General features: G+C 38.5%; 1 protein-coding gene across 8 annotated transcripts in view; it reads right to left on the reverse strand.

Annotated features, from left to right (window-relative positions):
* Nucleotides 1-13,741, reverse strand: part of TBC1D1 (TBC1 domain family member 1) — a 318,238-nt gene that overhangs the window by 162,179 nt on the left and 142,318 nt on the right. For all 8 annotated transcript variants that reach the window (XM_069068580.1, XM_069068572.1, XM_069068589.1 and 5 more), the window contains one exon: nucleotides 10,379-10,470. In XM_069068580.1, coding sequence (XP_068924681.1) covers nucleotides 10,379-10,470 — 92 coding nt within the window. The remainder of the gene's footprint in view (nucleotides 1-10,378; nucleotides 10,471-13,741) is intronic.

Raw genomic sequence — 13,741 nt, forward strand, 5'->3', positions numbered from 1 at the left:
CAATACTGCCTCAAACTATTTCATAGATAAATACATTTTACTTAATAGGAGAAAAAAGCCTATAACTATACACAAGCACTACTGAAGCCCTGAACCACATTATTTCAAGACTCCATAAAATGTATGTGTGACGACCAACTTTGATAGATCGGACTCTTCTCAGAAATGCAGGACTATAAGTAAACTCCAAAAGACTCATCATGATGGAGAGAGATGTCTACATTCAGAGAAAGAACTAGAAAGAACAGAGTTTAAATTCAAATTGAAGCAAATTATCTGCTCTCTTTCTTGTTTGGTTTGGTTTCCTCTTTCCCATTGTTCATTCCATCCGATACAATCCTTCTTTATAACCTGACTAATGTCTAATGTGAAACTATCTGAAGAGCCTATACTTGATTGTATGCCACCATGGTAGGGAGAGGGGGAGGGGGCAGAGAGGGAAAGGAGGGGAAGAAAATTTGAAACTCAAACAACTGGGGAACTGAATCTTGTAAACTCAAAGTAAACTAACAAATTAATAAAGACAAAAAAAAAAAGACTCTCCCCCTATACAAACTAGATACTAAGAGGTCTCCCCACATTTACAAGAAATAGACCCTAAAGTCTCCAGGGATGTTATAAAGCCAGGATACATTATTTGACTTCTGATGTCCCCTCAAAATCTATTCTCAGATTTCCTCAAAAAGCAGTGTTCAGTACAAAAAGAATCTAAAAAGTTTTTAGTTTTGTACGCTCATTGCTTCACTGTTATCACTATATGAACTTTAACATTTTAAACAGGTTATCAATTAACTTTTCATATGAAAATAAATGTTAACAAATGGAGTTTGATAGCCACAAGCACTATGTATAAGCCAACCACTGGGTTTGAAATATTATTTGGAATTTCACAGCACTCTTCAAAGGATCCACGGGTTCAGCACAAAACACAAACATTTACACCCCCTGGATCTTGAGAATTTGTTGTCCTTGTTCACCTCTATTCCCTCCAAGGAGGATCCACCCAATACTTGGTAGGCCTCCTTTAGGTCAGGGGTTCTCAACCTTTTTTTGTACTGTGGGACCCTTTGGCAGTGTGGTGAAAAGTCGATGAACCCCATTTTCAGAATAATGTTTTTAAATATAGAAAATACGTAGGATTACAAAGGAAATCAATTATACTGAGATATAGTTATCAAAGTTTGTTTTTTTTTAAGCAATTGGGGTTAAGTAACTTGCTCAAGGTTACCCGGCCAGTTATTTTGTGTGGGTGCCAAGTATCTGAGGCCGGAACCGATCCCAGGTCTCCTGACACCGGGGCCAGCGTTCTTACTCACTGCGCCACCTGGCCGCCCCTATCAAAGTATTTTTAAAAGAAGTTTACAACCCCAGGTTAAGTACCTCTGCTTCAAGTCTTCTAACATCCTATGAATACCAATGCAACACTTGGACTGTGCATTTGCTATGCCTTGTTCTTGTTTTAAGGCTATCCAAACTCTTTTTACAGTCATACATTTCCTAGACAATACCCTTTAGACCTTTTGCTGTACACACATCAGTGGTTAAAATGGAGCAGCCCTCATAAACATCTCTCTCTACGTTGCCCTTTTGAGGGTTACCACAAATTTGTTTCTTTGGAGATGGAAGAGTATCACAAAATTGGCAGCCATGTAGCATGACTGGAAGAATGCTAACATTAAAAAGATGGGTTTTTCCCCCCACGCAAAAGTTTTACTTCCCCCTACTACCACATTAGAACTTCAGTTACATGAGATGACTAAGAGAGAATGTGGAGGAACATTGGAAGAAATTTTGGTGACATAAAATAACAAAAGACATGAATAAAAATTTATTTTAAAATAATTTAGTGGTGTTATAGTCCCAAATTAATAGTTCTCAATAGAGAAAATTTTAAATAAAAGTACTGACAGATCTGTTCCATTTTTGGTCTGTTTGCTGTATGTCTTTCCATTTAATCAATAAATGTTTTTGGAATGATGAGTTCATTCTCTCTTCCACTATTCTTAACTATCTTATGATGTAAAACTGGTCATAATCCTCCACTATCATCTTTAATAAAACATTTACCAAAAGAATTTAAGGTTCTAGAAAATCATTGCTTTTAGCAGTCATATCTCTCCATTTGGCAAGGAGTATTTGCTGGCTGAGGCAGAGGTTTCTGGACTGTTTCAGTCTCTTTATCATGGTGATGGCTTTATACACTGGCATCCGGGCTATCCCAGAACAAGACACTCCATCTCCCGGCTCCATGAATTCTTTCTGACTGTCCCCCCACGCCTGGAATGCCCTTTTCTCTGCTCATACTACTGACCTCCTTGGCTTCCTTTAATTTCTAACTAAAATCCTACCTCCTACAGAGAACCTTCCTCAATCCCTTCTAATTCTAGTGCCTTCCTTCTGCTAATTATCTCCTATTCATTCTGTATATAACCTACTTTGTATATATTTGATTATTGTCTCCCCATTAGATTCTAAGCTCCTCGAGAACTAGGTCTGTCTTTTGCCTTTTTCTATCCCCAGAACTTAGCACATTGCCTAATACATAGCAGGCACTTAATAAATACGACTCATTGACTATATTGGTTAAACCTTTATAGGAAATGGTGAGAGTCAACATACATTTTTTTCCACTTGACCAATTTCTGATGTTTTTCGCAGTAAGAGCTTATCTGACCCAGGTAAAAGTAGATCTACTGTACCTTCACATGATCACCAGTCTTCTCATCTCTATCCTAGTTTGGTGCTGATTTTGATAATTTGTCCTAACAAGTCAAAAATCTGGTTATATATAGAAACAGTTACTTCAGAAATGATTACCATAAAAGTAACAAATATCTTCTATTAAAGTATATCCTATTTCCTTAAAAAAAAAACTTTTGGTGAAGCACTAAATCTTTCTTAAAAGTATTCCCATTCCTTAGATCTGCTGTCAATTTGCTACATGACCTTGGGCAAGTCTAACTTTTCTGAAGCTACTGGTCTTGGTCATCTCTGGGTTTCTTTCCAACTCCAAAATCTTCTGATTCTGATTGTAACTTGGAACTACGTACATGGCCTTCTTAAAAGAGTAGATTATGCAGTCATCTAGAACTCAGTTAGCAAACACTGCAAGCAACTTTTAATAATCTTTGATATTTTTGTCCCTTTTAACCTCAGAGAAAAAAATGATTCCCAGAATTTCACATGCAGGAATCAGAATTAATATGTATCTAGAGCTCACTTGTTTTTCTTCCTTCAGAGATCATAGCAATATGGTAGGGTGGAAACAGTCCCCATTTTAGAGTTTGGGGAACCTTGTTTGGAATCCTGGAGAGGTCATATTTTTTACTACCGTGAACTTTGGACAAGGCACTGGACAAGCAGGCCTCAGTCTCCTCATCTCTAAAAGGAGGAGACTGGACAAGATGATCCATTACCCTTCCAAGTCTAAAATCTATGGTTAATGATTATTACTTAAAAGTAAAAGACCATACAACTATCCCACTCTTGCTCCCAGTGGAAAGGATACTTTTTCAAAGGAGGGAAGATGATTTACATTGAGGATTTCCTTTCATGTTTCAGATTTGCAGCCTGAAGACTTGTAGTCTGTTTCCAGGCAGCCGCTACCTCTGAGCTCATTCTCGGTTGTGACTTTCCCAAAAGACCATGAATGAATTGGAGAAGCAAAAGCTCTATTCCCCCACCTCCCAGCCTAGAAGAAAAAGAATCAAATGAAAAAGGGAAAGGAATTAAGAGGCATCTAGACAGGGGTGTAAATGCTATCTTATCCCTCTCCCCAATCCTGCTATGCAGAAAACCTCTGTGACTTTAACTATGCCCTCTGTCTACAAAAAGTTGCATAACATATTTTACAGAGAAAAAAACACTTTCTTGGAAATTTATTTCAACAGAAGAAAAAAAATTAGTGGGACAGGTGAGAGACCTGGTTTTTTTTCCTCTCAATGTCTAGTCATATAAATTTCCACAGGGGAAAAGTCTGAGAGTAAAAATTAGTCAAGACACTGCAGAAAGAGATTCCCTAAAAATCAAAAGCAGGCTCTAAGGGACCACCTGAAATGCCACATCTGACAACACTATGCCACTGTAAAAGCTATCTCTACAGCTAACTACAAAGAGCAGGAGACTTTGATGTTTCCACACAATCAAAAAAATCAACTTAAAAGTCACAATAATATACTCTTCTAAAAAGCTCCAAAAGAATGGAAAAATCACACCTACAAGGCCCGTCAGAGGCCATCTAGTCCAATCATCTCTTTCTCCCCAGAGGCCCAGAGAGCTGATGTGACTTAGTGACCCAAGATCACACAGGTAGTTAAAACACAGGATTTTAACCCAGATTCTCTGACTTGAGTCAGGTTCTTTCCACAGAACCAAACTTGTCTTCTTAATCCTTCCTGAACACGCATGCCCCAACATTATTTGTTCTGTTAAAAGACCTTTTCTAAAGTACCCCAGAAACAATTCCTGAATGTGTCTATTGCTTGTGTAGTCAATATTTCCTTTACCTACATAGAGAAGGAAGGCATTCTGTGTAGGGGTTAAACATTCCTATAACCAAGTCACTTGTGAAAGGTAACAGAGAAATGAAATGGAAAGAGTCTTGGACATGAGAGTCAAGAAATCTACATTCAAACGCAGGCCCTGGGACTGGCTAAGTAAGTGGGCAATTACTTAATCTCTTTGAGCTTCAGATGCTGTAAAATGAAGGAACAAATTCTTATCTCCCTGATACGGCTGCTATGAGGAAAGTTCATCATAGCTAGATGTGTATAGTACCCACTATGTGTCAACACTGTGCTAAGTGCTTTACAATTATTATTGCATCTCTTCCTCACAACAACCCTGTAAGGTAGGTATTACTATCATCCCCAATTGAGAACACACTGAGGTAAACAGAGGTTTAGTGACTTGCAAGGCAAGTCACACAGTGTCTGAGGTTGCATTTGAATTCAGGTCTCCCTGACTCCAGGACCAGTACTCTATCCACTGCACTACCTGACTACAAAAGTTCCTTGCAAACCTTTAAGAGCTAAATAAATGTGAATTATTTTTACTAGGTGACCATAAAATAATAATGTCGTGTTTAAACTGCTTTCAAGAAAAGATGCTTTTTAATACTCTCAAGAATGGTAAATCACGTCCTTGGCATTTTTAGGAACAGTCAAAAATAACTAAGGAATGTGCACGAATACGGTGGGTGATCAAGATGAAAAAACCCAAATAAGGCAACTCTCCAAAAACCTGTCTCCTCAAATATACAGGGTGTCCCAAAAGTCTTAATGCGGTTTCAGGCCATTCATAGCTTATATATACATGAGTTCTCTAATGCTTGAGTTGTTAACTGCTTGAAGCTGCATTAAGACTGGGATGCCGTATATACTGGTTGCAATCCATGCTAGCAGAAGCAATCACTCCTGACAAATCACAGGCTCTTGCTATAAACTGACAGTGGCACACAAGTCCTTGCCAAAACTGAGCAACTTTCAAAGGAGTCTTATTTTCTAGCTCAACTCTGAAGGCAGTTCTAAAACAAACAAGTTATTAAAATATTCTGAATAATAGAAGCATCTCTGGAAAAAAAAAATCTATGGACTCTGTAGTCAAGATCCTTTCCAATTCTCAAACTGTGTGACTCAATACTGGATTTAGCATAAGAGGACCTGGCTTCAAATTCCTGTTCTACTGTTCCATCCATGTGTGTCACCTTGGGCCCTCCTTTTCTGAGCTTATTTCTTCATCAGCAAATTCAAGGGGATAGACTAGACTCAATCCATGTGTGTCATCTTGGGCCCTACTTTTCTGAGTCTATTTGTTCATCTGTAAATTCAAGGGGACAGACTAGATTCAATTTATTTCAATCTAATAAATTCATTATGTGTCTCCTATGTACAGAGCACAAAAATGAAACTGTCCCTACCCTCAGATAGTTTATAATCGGGATGGACTGGATTCAGTTAAGTTCATTTTAACCCAAGATTTATGATGTGTCTTCTACATGCAGGGCACCGAGGATAAAAACTAAAATGAAACTGTCCCTACCCTCAAGGAGCTTATAATCTTCCTGGGAGATAAAAAATGCACATAACTAGGTAAATACAAAATAACATCAATTTCACGAGTAGAAAATGCTATTATGACGGGGAGAATCAGGAAAGGCTTTATGTTGATTTTTCCTGAGCTGTGGTTGGAAGGAAACCAGGAATTCTACAAGTGATGGTGAGGGGAAAAAAGGCATTCCAACCATGCAAAAGCCTAGCAGTGGGAGATGCACTGTAATGTACAGAGAATTCCTAGCAAGCCAGTTTGATGAAAGAAGGTAATATAAAATAAGAATGGAAACGGAGGTGGGAACCAGATGGCAGAGGCTTTAAATACCAAGTTGAGGAGTGATAGAGGTGGTTTAATGTGTGTCCTAAAGGAAGAGACGTGATGGCAAAGGAAAAGTAGCAATTCTGGTTAAGGATGCTTCAGGTGAGAGAAAAGCCCTCAGGATTGAAGAGGGTTATCAGGGACAGAGTGTCTTCAGGGGTAGAGGGGAAGAAAATTTCTAACAATGCAAGAAGATGGAAAAAGTGGTGTGAAGTAAAGAATTCTAGGACAAAAGGAATTATCTGCTAATAATAGATTGAGAATTACAGAGGATACGGTGGACTGAGAGGACAGAAGATAACATGGACCACTGAGGGGTAGGGATGATGATGATGATAAGGATGGGAGGACAAGGAGACAGGAGAGGGGGGAGGAGAAGGAGGAGAATTGGATGGGAGATGGGAAACTGCCGGCCAGAGAATGAGGAATGACCCTCTCCAGGATCCTGAACTGATGGAGCACTTCTTCACTGGTTTGCACTCCTAGACAGCCAGGATCTCTTATAGTTATGAGATTCTGAATAAAAATAAAAAGGTAACGATATGGTCCCCAGAGACAGATTAAAATCATGTTTGGTACCTTCTCCCACAATAGCAAGAGATGATGAATACCCTTAATATACATGTGGCAAAAGCCTCAGGTCCTTCTCTGATCCCACATCACCACCAAAAAAAGTCTCCCCCCCTAGTCTTCTGCTACTTTGATGCCCTTAGGCTCATGATCCAAGATGTCTTAGAGCAGGGAGTCTTAGTTCCAGTGTGTTTTGGAAACCTCTTGGCAGTCTGACAAAGCATACTGGCCCCTTTGCAAAATAATGTTTTTAAATAATTGACGGGAATGCTCAATTTCAGTTCGAGGATAGTGAAAATAAAGACATAATTTATTTTCCCCCATCCAAGTTCAAAGACCCCCTTGAAGTCTATCCATAGGGCAGTGACATCAAACTCAAAAAGAAACCCTGTAGGAGGTCTACTGATTTAGAAAACCATATGCTGACATTATCTATGTTCTACTATTTTGTCAAATACATCCCAATCACATTTTAATCTGGTTTGGCAGGCAACATGTTTGACACCTCTACCTTAGGGCATGTGAACTCCATTTTAAGAAACCTTGGTTTACAGAACGTTGTGAAACAAGTCATTTACTGACCACAGTGCCTAGAGGATGAGGTTTGGAATGAATGTGAGCTGGACCTCCATGTCAAATGATCTGAAATCCCTTCCAATTCTAACTCTGTAATCTTCAAAGTCCTCTTGGCAAAAAGAACTTCAGATGACCAAAAAAAAAAAAAAAACCCCAAACTACTCCCTGAATTGGTCAAGAAGAGTATCCAAATCAGTCTATAGTAACTTTCCAGTCCAACAGAGGTGTAAGTATTTATTATTCATTTATCAGTCTTTGATATCAAAATCATATACTACCATAAAGACATTAGGGAAAGAAAAGTAGCAATAATTCTACCTGCATCATCTCCCATAGGTATTATGTGCTAGAAAAGCATACACTAAATTGTTTTAATGGAACTGTATAATATCAACTGAGAAGAATGTCTCTGAGGTCCCAAAGATGAGCACACATGCATAGCCATAATGTGCATTAACAACACTCTTCATTTCTGCATCCCAAGTCTGAAATCCATTAAGTCTGTTTATCTACTGGATTGTAATCCACTTAGCTGCAAGTCAAGGAATAACATGATTTCTGAAGAATTAAGGCTGAATGTCACCCAAAGGGCAATGTAGAGTATATGAGGTGGGCTTAAAGAGACATAACATTATCGCCTACCAAGAACTGCATGTGAGGAGCTTAAAGGATGTCATCTACAAGATAAATGATAGGGAAAGAAGGTGAGATGTATGGCAGAAGCCCCACATTACAGGGCATCACATATCCATCAAAGTATACAATTAAGAATTTTGAGGGGGAAAAGGTAGCTAATTGAATTAGGAGAAAAACAGGAAAGCCAAGAACTGTAAGGGGGGGACACAGGATATAAGAAAAATATAAAAGCTTTCTGAATAGGAACTTTAAAGAACATGTTCTTTCTACATATATACACTGTAACCTAATGGTGGAGACAGGAAAAGGAACTGAAACAACAACAAAAAAAATAAAGCCATCCAATATGAAAAGAACATTATTCTTTAATTTTTACAGTGACTGAATACAGAACAACATTTATCATGGAACAGAAACGTACAAATTCAAAGCAAAGCACCTTGCTCCTGGTACCCTTATATTTTAGAATCTATTGGAAAGCAGATTTAATTTCTGGCTTGTACATATTCTTCTTATAAGCAAAGTATCATGAGCCAAAGAAAATACTACTATTTAGACAGAATGTATAACAAACGTCTCAAAAAATTCATTGCTTTGTAATTGGTTTGATGAAGAATGCATTTAAGTATGTGCATTTTGTGATTATTCTGATAAGTATTTTTTTTAAATCTATTTTGTACCCATTCTATGTAGACAGCCTTTTCTGCTGCTGTTTATAAGATTTTATAGAACACATAATAGAATTACAATAAGAAAAGAATCAATAAGACTTGACTAGCTTTTATTTTTTTGAGGGAGATAAGGAAATTGGGAGAGGACCAGAAAGATCCCATTTTGTTTAACTTTAAGCAAATTAATTAATTTAATAATTAAATTAGTTTAAAATTTTTAAAGTCATTTCATATGACTGCTGCTTTATGCAAAAGTCATCTGTACTAGCCCAGTAAAAATCCTCCTCCTCCTCATTATTATTATTCTTTTGCTAAATTCTGAATATTATGGTACTCTACATTTAATTTTCCTCCAAAGAAGAACCTGTCCAAAGAGCATCACAACGTTGGTGATAAAGCTTTCCCAAAAAGTCATATCATGCAGTAACACCTGGCCCCATCAGAAGTTAGGAAGAAAGACTAGATCTGGGATTTCACTGATGTAAGGAATTCTTTCTCATTCTATCAATAAAAGTTGTCACCTTTTCTACAACTTTTAGTCTTAAAGTTGCCTAGAGCTCTGAAAGCATTCTGTCTAAGGACGTACAGCCTACAGGTGGCTCAGTTGTGAGATTTGAGCCCAGGTCTGGCTAACTTCAAGTTAACCTGTTAACTGCTCTCTAGGCATTGCACCATGCTACCTCTCAGAAGTTAGCTGTAGGAATAACATCTAACCATGGTAAAACCAGAAAGAAAAGATTTTTAAAGTTTGGAATTAAGGACACAGACTATCTCTGGGATTTCTAAATTTGAAATCCCAGGGAATGTTTTGATTTCCTAAGATTTGCATTTTTTAAAAGATCCTCAGGAAAGCCCTGAAATAAGCCATTCATCAAATGAAAAAACACTAGTCTAAGAAAAACTGTTAAATTTATTTGCATTTCAATCCCAATTTCACACTTACTGGCTGCATGTGCAAATAATCTCCTGAACCTCAGTTTCCTCACCTATAAGGTGGGCATAATCTTTTCTCTTGCCTATCTTTCAGGGTAGCCCTAAAAATTAGGTCAGATAACCTATTCTAAGGTCCTCTGTATGCTATACAAACTGTCAACTGTCATCAGAAAATGTGACAAACAGGACTGCAGTGGAATAAATTTAACGAGAACTTCACAGTCACAACTGAGCTCTTCAAGAAACTATCCTTGCTCAATTCTGTTCAGCGTGGGGGAGGAGCCCTAAGGGCTAACTAAAAGGAAAAGGAAAAATGAATGCAGAAGGTGAAACAAACAAGCTCTTCTGTCATCCAGCCCTCTTGGACATTTTATGACCCAGGGGTCAGGACAAGAGAAACTGCACCCAACTCATCTCTGGCCAAGATTTCCTTAACGAGCACAGGAATAAGCAATATGAATGCGTACGTTTGGGTTTCCAAGGATGGCCATGCAATTTCCTTCAAACGTGCTGTGCTGGAAAAGATGACCAGGGCTGTCTTGATAATGTACAACAGGCAAGGCAAGGAGATGAAGAAGAGAGAGCCAAACTGCTGTTAAGAAACTTTAAAAGTCGGACTATACCTGAACCTCCTCAAAAATCGTCGCTTGTTCTTGATTATTTAGTGTTGTGAGGTGTTTCTGGAGCTCCAGCTTAGTTTTGGAAGAAGACATCCCTAGTAAGGAGGGAAAAAAAATAAGGTCACGAATTCTGGAGAGGGGCAACTTGAACTGAAACTAAGAAATATTTAACCGATCAATGAACATTCATAAAGAACAGCTAACCTTTATACAGTGCCTACTATGGGCCGAGTCCTGTGCTAAGCACTTTATAATTATTCTATCATTTGATCTTCACTATGACCCGGGGAGGTGGGTGCCCCATTTTACACATGAGGAGATGAGGCAAACAGAGGTGAGGTGACTTGCCCAAGGTGATACAGTTAGTGTCAGAAGCCTGATTTGAACTCAGGGATTCCTGCTTCCAGGCCCAGCACTCTATCCACTGTGCCAATTATGTATCAGGCACTGTGCCAGATGCCATGAGGCACAAATAAAATAAATGAAACAATCTCTATTCTTAAGGAGCCTAAGCTCTTATGAAGCTAACAGGAGATATATGTGTGCATACACACATACACACGGCAGCTAGTTGGCACCATAGTGCTCAGAGTACCAGACCTGGAGTCAGGAAAACTCATCCTCCCAAGTTCAAACCTAGCCTCAGACACTTAAGAGCTGTGTGACCCTGGGCAAGTCATTTAACTCTGCTTGCCTCTGTTTTCTCTTCCATAAAATGAGCTGGAAAAGGAAATAGCAAATCACTCCAGTATCTTTGCAAAGACAACTCCAAATGGGATCATGAAGAGAAGGACATGCCTGAAACAACTGAACAACAATACACATACACACATACAAACTCTTGTGTGTTTACATACAAAATAAATACAAAGTAGTTGAATACAAATAATAGTTTGAATGGAGGGCATTAGCAGCTGCAGATGGATCTGGAAAGGCTTCGGGGGGGAAAAGTGATGCAAGATGATTAATTTTGAAGGAAGCGAGAGATCATATAAGGCAAAGTTGAAGGGGGAGTTGATTCCATGACTGGGAGACAGCTAGTGCAAAGGCATGGAGGTGGGAAATGGAGTATCCTGTATGCAAAGCAAAGGGAAGGCTAGTTTGGCTAGAGTCTGAAGAGTGTAGGATGGAAAAGATTCTTCTCTACCCAAACTGTATTTCCTACTGCACTGAATCGGTGTTAAAAACCCCTGATCTAAAGGTAGACTATACTCGTTTTGTGATTTTTTTTTTAAATCATTGTTTTCCCACCTCTACTTTCACTGGTGTGTTAAAACAACTCTGAGATACCACTTCACACCTGTCAGATTGGCTAATACGGCAGAAATGTACAATGATAAATATTGGAGAGGATATGGGAAAACTGGGATACTAATGCACTGTTGGTGGAGTTAGTTATAAATTGATTGAACCATTCTAGAGAGCAATTTGAGACTATGCCCAAAAGTCTATAAAATTGGGCATATCCTTTAATCCAGCAATATCTCTACTAGTTCTAAAATCCCAAAGAAAGGAAAAGGGGAGAGGGGGAAGGACCTATTTGTACAAAAATATTTATAGCAGCTCTTTTAGTGGTGGCAAAGAATTAGACATTGAGGGGATGTCCGTCCATCAGTTAGGAAATAGTTGAATAACTTGTGGTATACATAACTGTAAGGCAATACTTGGGTGTTCTAAGAAATGATGAGTAGGGTGATTTCAGAAAAAACTGGAAAGGCTTACATGAACTCATGCAAAATGAAGTGAGCAGAACCAGGAGAACACCATACACCAGGCCTGAACAACCTGTAGTCCAAAGGATGTTTTCCACTACATTTTTCACAGGCTGCCTAAAATCCTGCAGCAGGCCACAGGTTGTGCAGGCCTGTTGTACACAATAACAGCAACACTGTGCTATGATCAACTGTGAATGACTGAGCTGTTCTGAGTAATACAATGATCCAAGACAATTCCAAAGGACTCATGATGAAAAATCTACCTCCAGAGAGAGAACCAAAGGAATCTGAGTGCAAATCAAAGCATACTATTTTTTTTTTTTATGGTTTTTTGGGGGGTGGGGAGGGCAGGTGAAGGGGAGAATCTGTATCTTCTTTCACATTATGACTAATATGGAAATGTTTTGTATTATTACACATGTAAAATCTATATCAAATTGCTTACCATCTCAGGGAAGGGTTGAGGGAGAAAAGAAGATAATTGGAATGCAAAATTTTAAAAGATGAATGTTGAAAAAAATTTTTTACATGTAACTGAGAAAAATAAAATATTTTTTTAAAAAAGATTACAGAAGCATCGATTTGGAGCTGGAAGGGACTTCAGAAGTCTCCTAGTCTAATCCCTTTATTTCCTAATTGAGAAAACTGAGACCCAGGGATATTAAGCATCTTGCCCAAGACCACACACAGTCACTCAAAAAAAAATACAAAAAAACAGTGAGGTGCCTACTATGTCCTAGACCCTGTGCCAAATAAAGAGGAAACCAAGAAAATGTCCCTGCTCTCTATGACAGGGTTTGAACCCAGGTCTCTGGCTGCAGCACAAGGACAAGACAAAGGACTAGCTTTGGCTAGTTCTTTTGTCGTTATTATTGCCCTTCAGGATTGCCCAGGGGTGGGTGTGGAGGTGGAAGGAGAGGGAGGATGGAGGGTAGGAGAGAAAAGGAAAAAGGGAAGACAACTGAATTCCAAGGATTCCTCATCTCCAGACACTTCATTGCTAAAGCCCTGAATGGGCCCTTCAGATATGTTGGCACTGCAGCAGCTGTCTTTTTAAATAATCATCTCAGCTATGAACACAGCTGTAAGGTCAAGGGAAAGATTCCAAATGTCACCTTCATATAGGGAAATCAGACCTTGGAAAAAGCATCAGTTCAAACTCTCCTGAGCAACTTTTTTTTTTTTTTTGGAGACAAAGGTCATCCCAATTATCTGAGAAGCTCTTTTGAATTCTACAGCAGGCATAAAAGTTGTCAATTAATGGCTAATTGACATGATGGATATTCACTTGATAGTATGGAGGCCTATAGCACAAAGGGAGTAAACAGGGCACTTATGCTAATTTTACAAGACTTGGAGTAGGATTTTACTCTTTTAATTAAGTGATTAATGAGGTTATTATAGCTTTCCCTTTATGATCCATAACAGGTCATCTCTATAGTTTAGTTGATGACCAGTCCCTGGGTGTGAATATAACACTCAATTATAACATTAAGCACTCTGTAAATATGAGCAATAATTACCATTATTGTTATGGGAAAATATGATGTTATTTGTTCTGCTTTACAGAACAATTTATTGGAACACATTGCAAGAAAAATTAAGAAAAGCTTATAAAGCAGTCCCATAAAGCAACCAGTACACATCTTAT

This window comes from Petaurus breviceps, unplaced genomic scaffold (genome assembly GCF_028583685.1).
Source record: "Petaurus breviceps papuanus isolate PSGF00001 unplaced genomic scaffold, PetGlider_PUasm1.0 140, whole genome shotgun sequence".
NCBI classification, from domain to species: domain Eukaryota; kingdom Metazoa; phylum Chordata; class Mammalia; order Diprotodontia; family Petauridae; genus Petaurus; species Petaurus breviceps.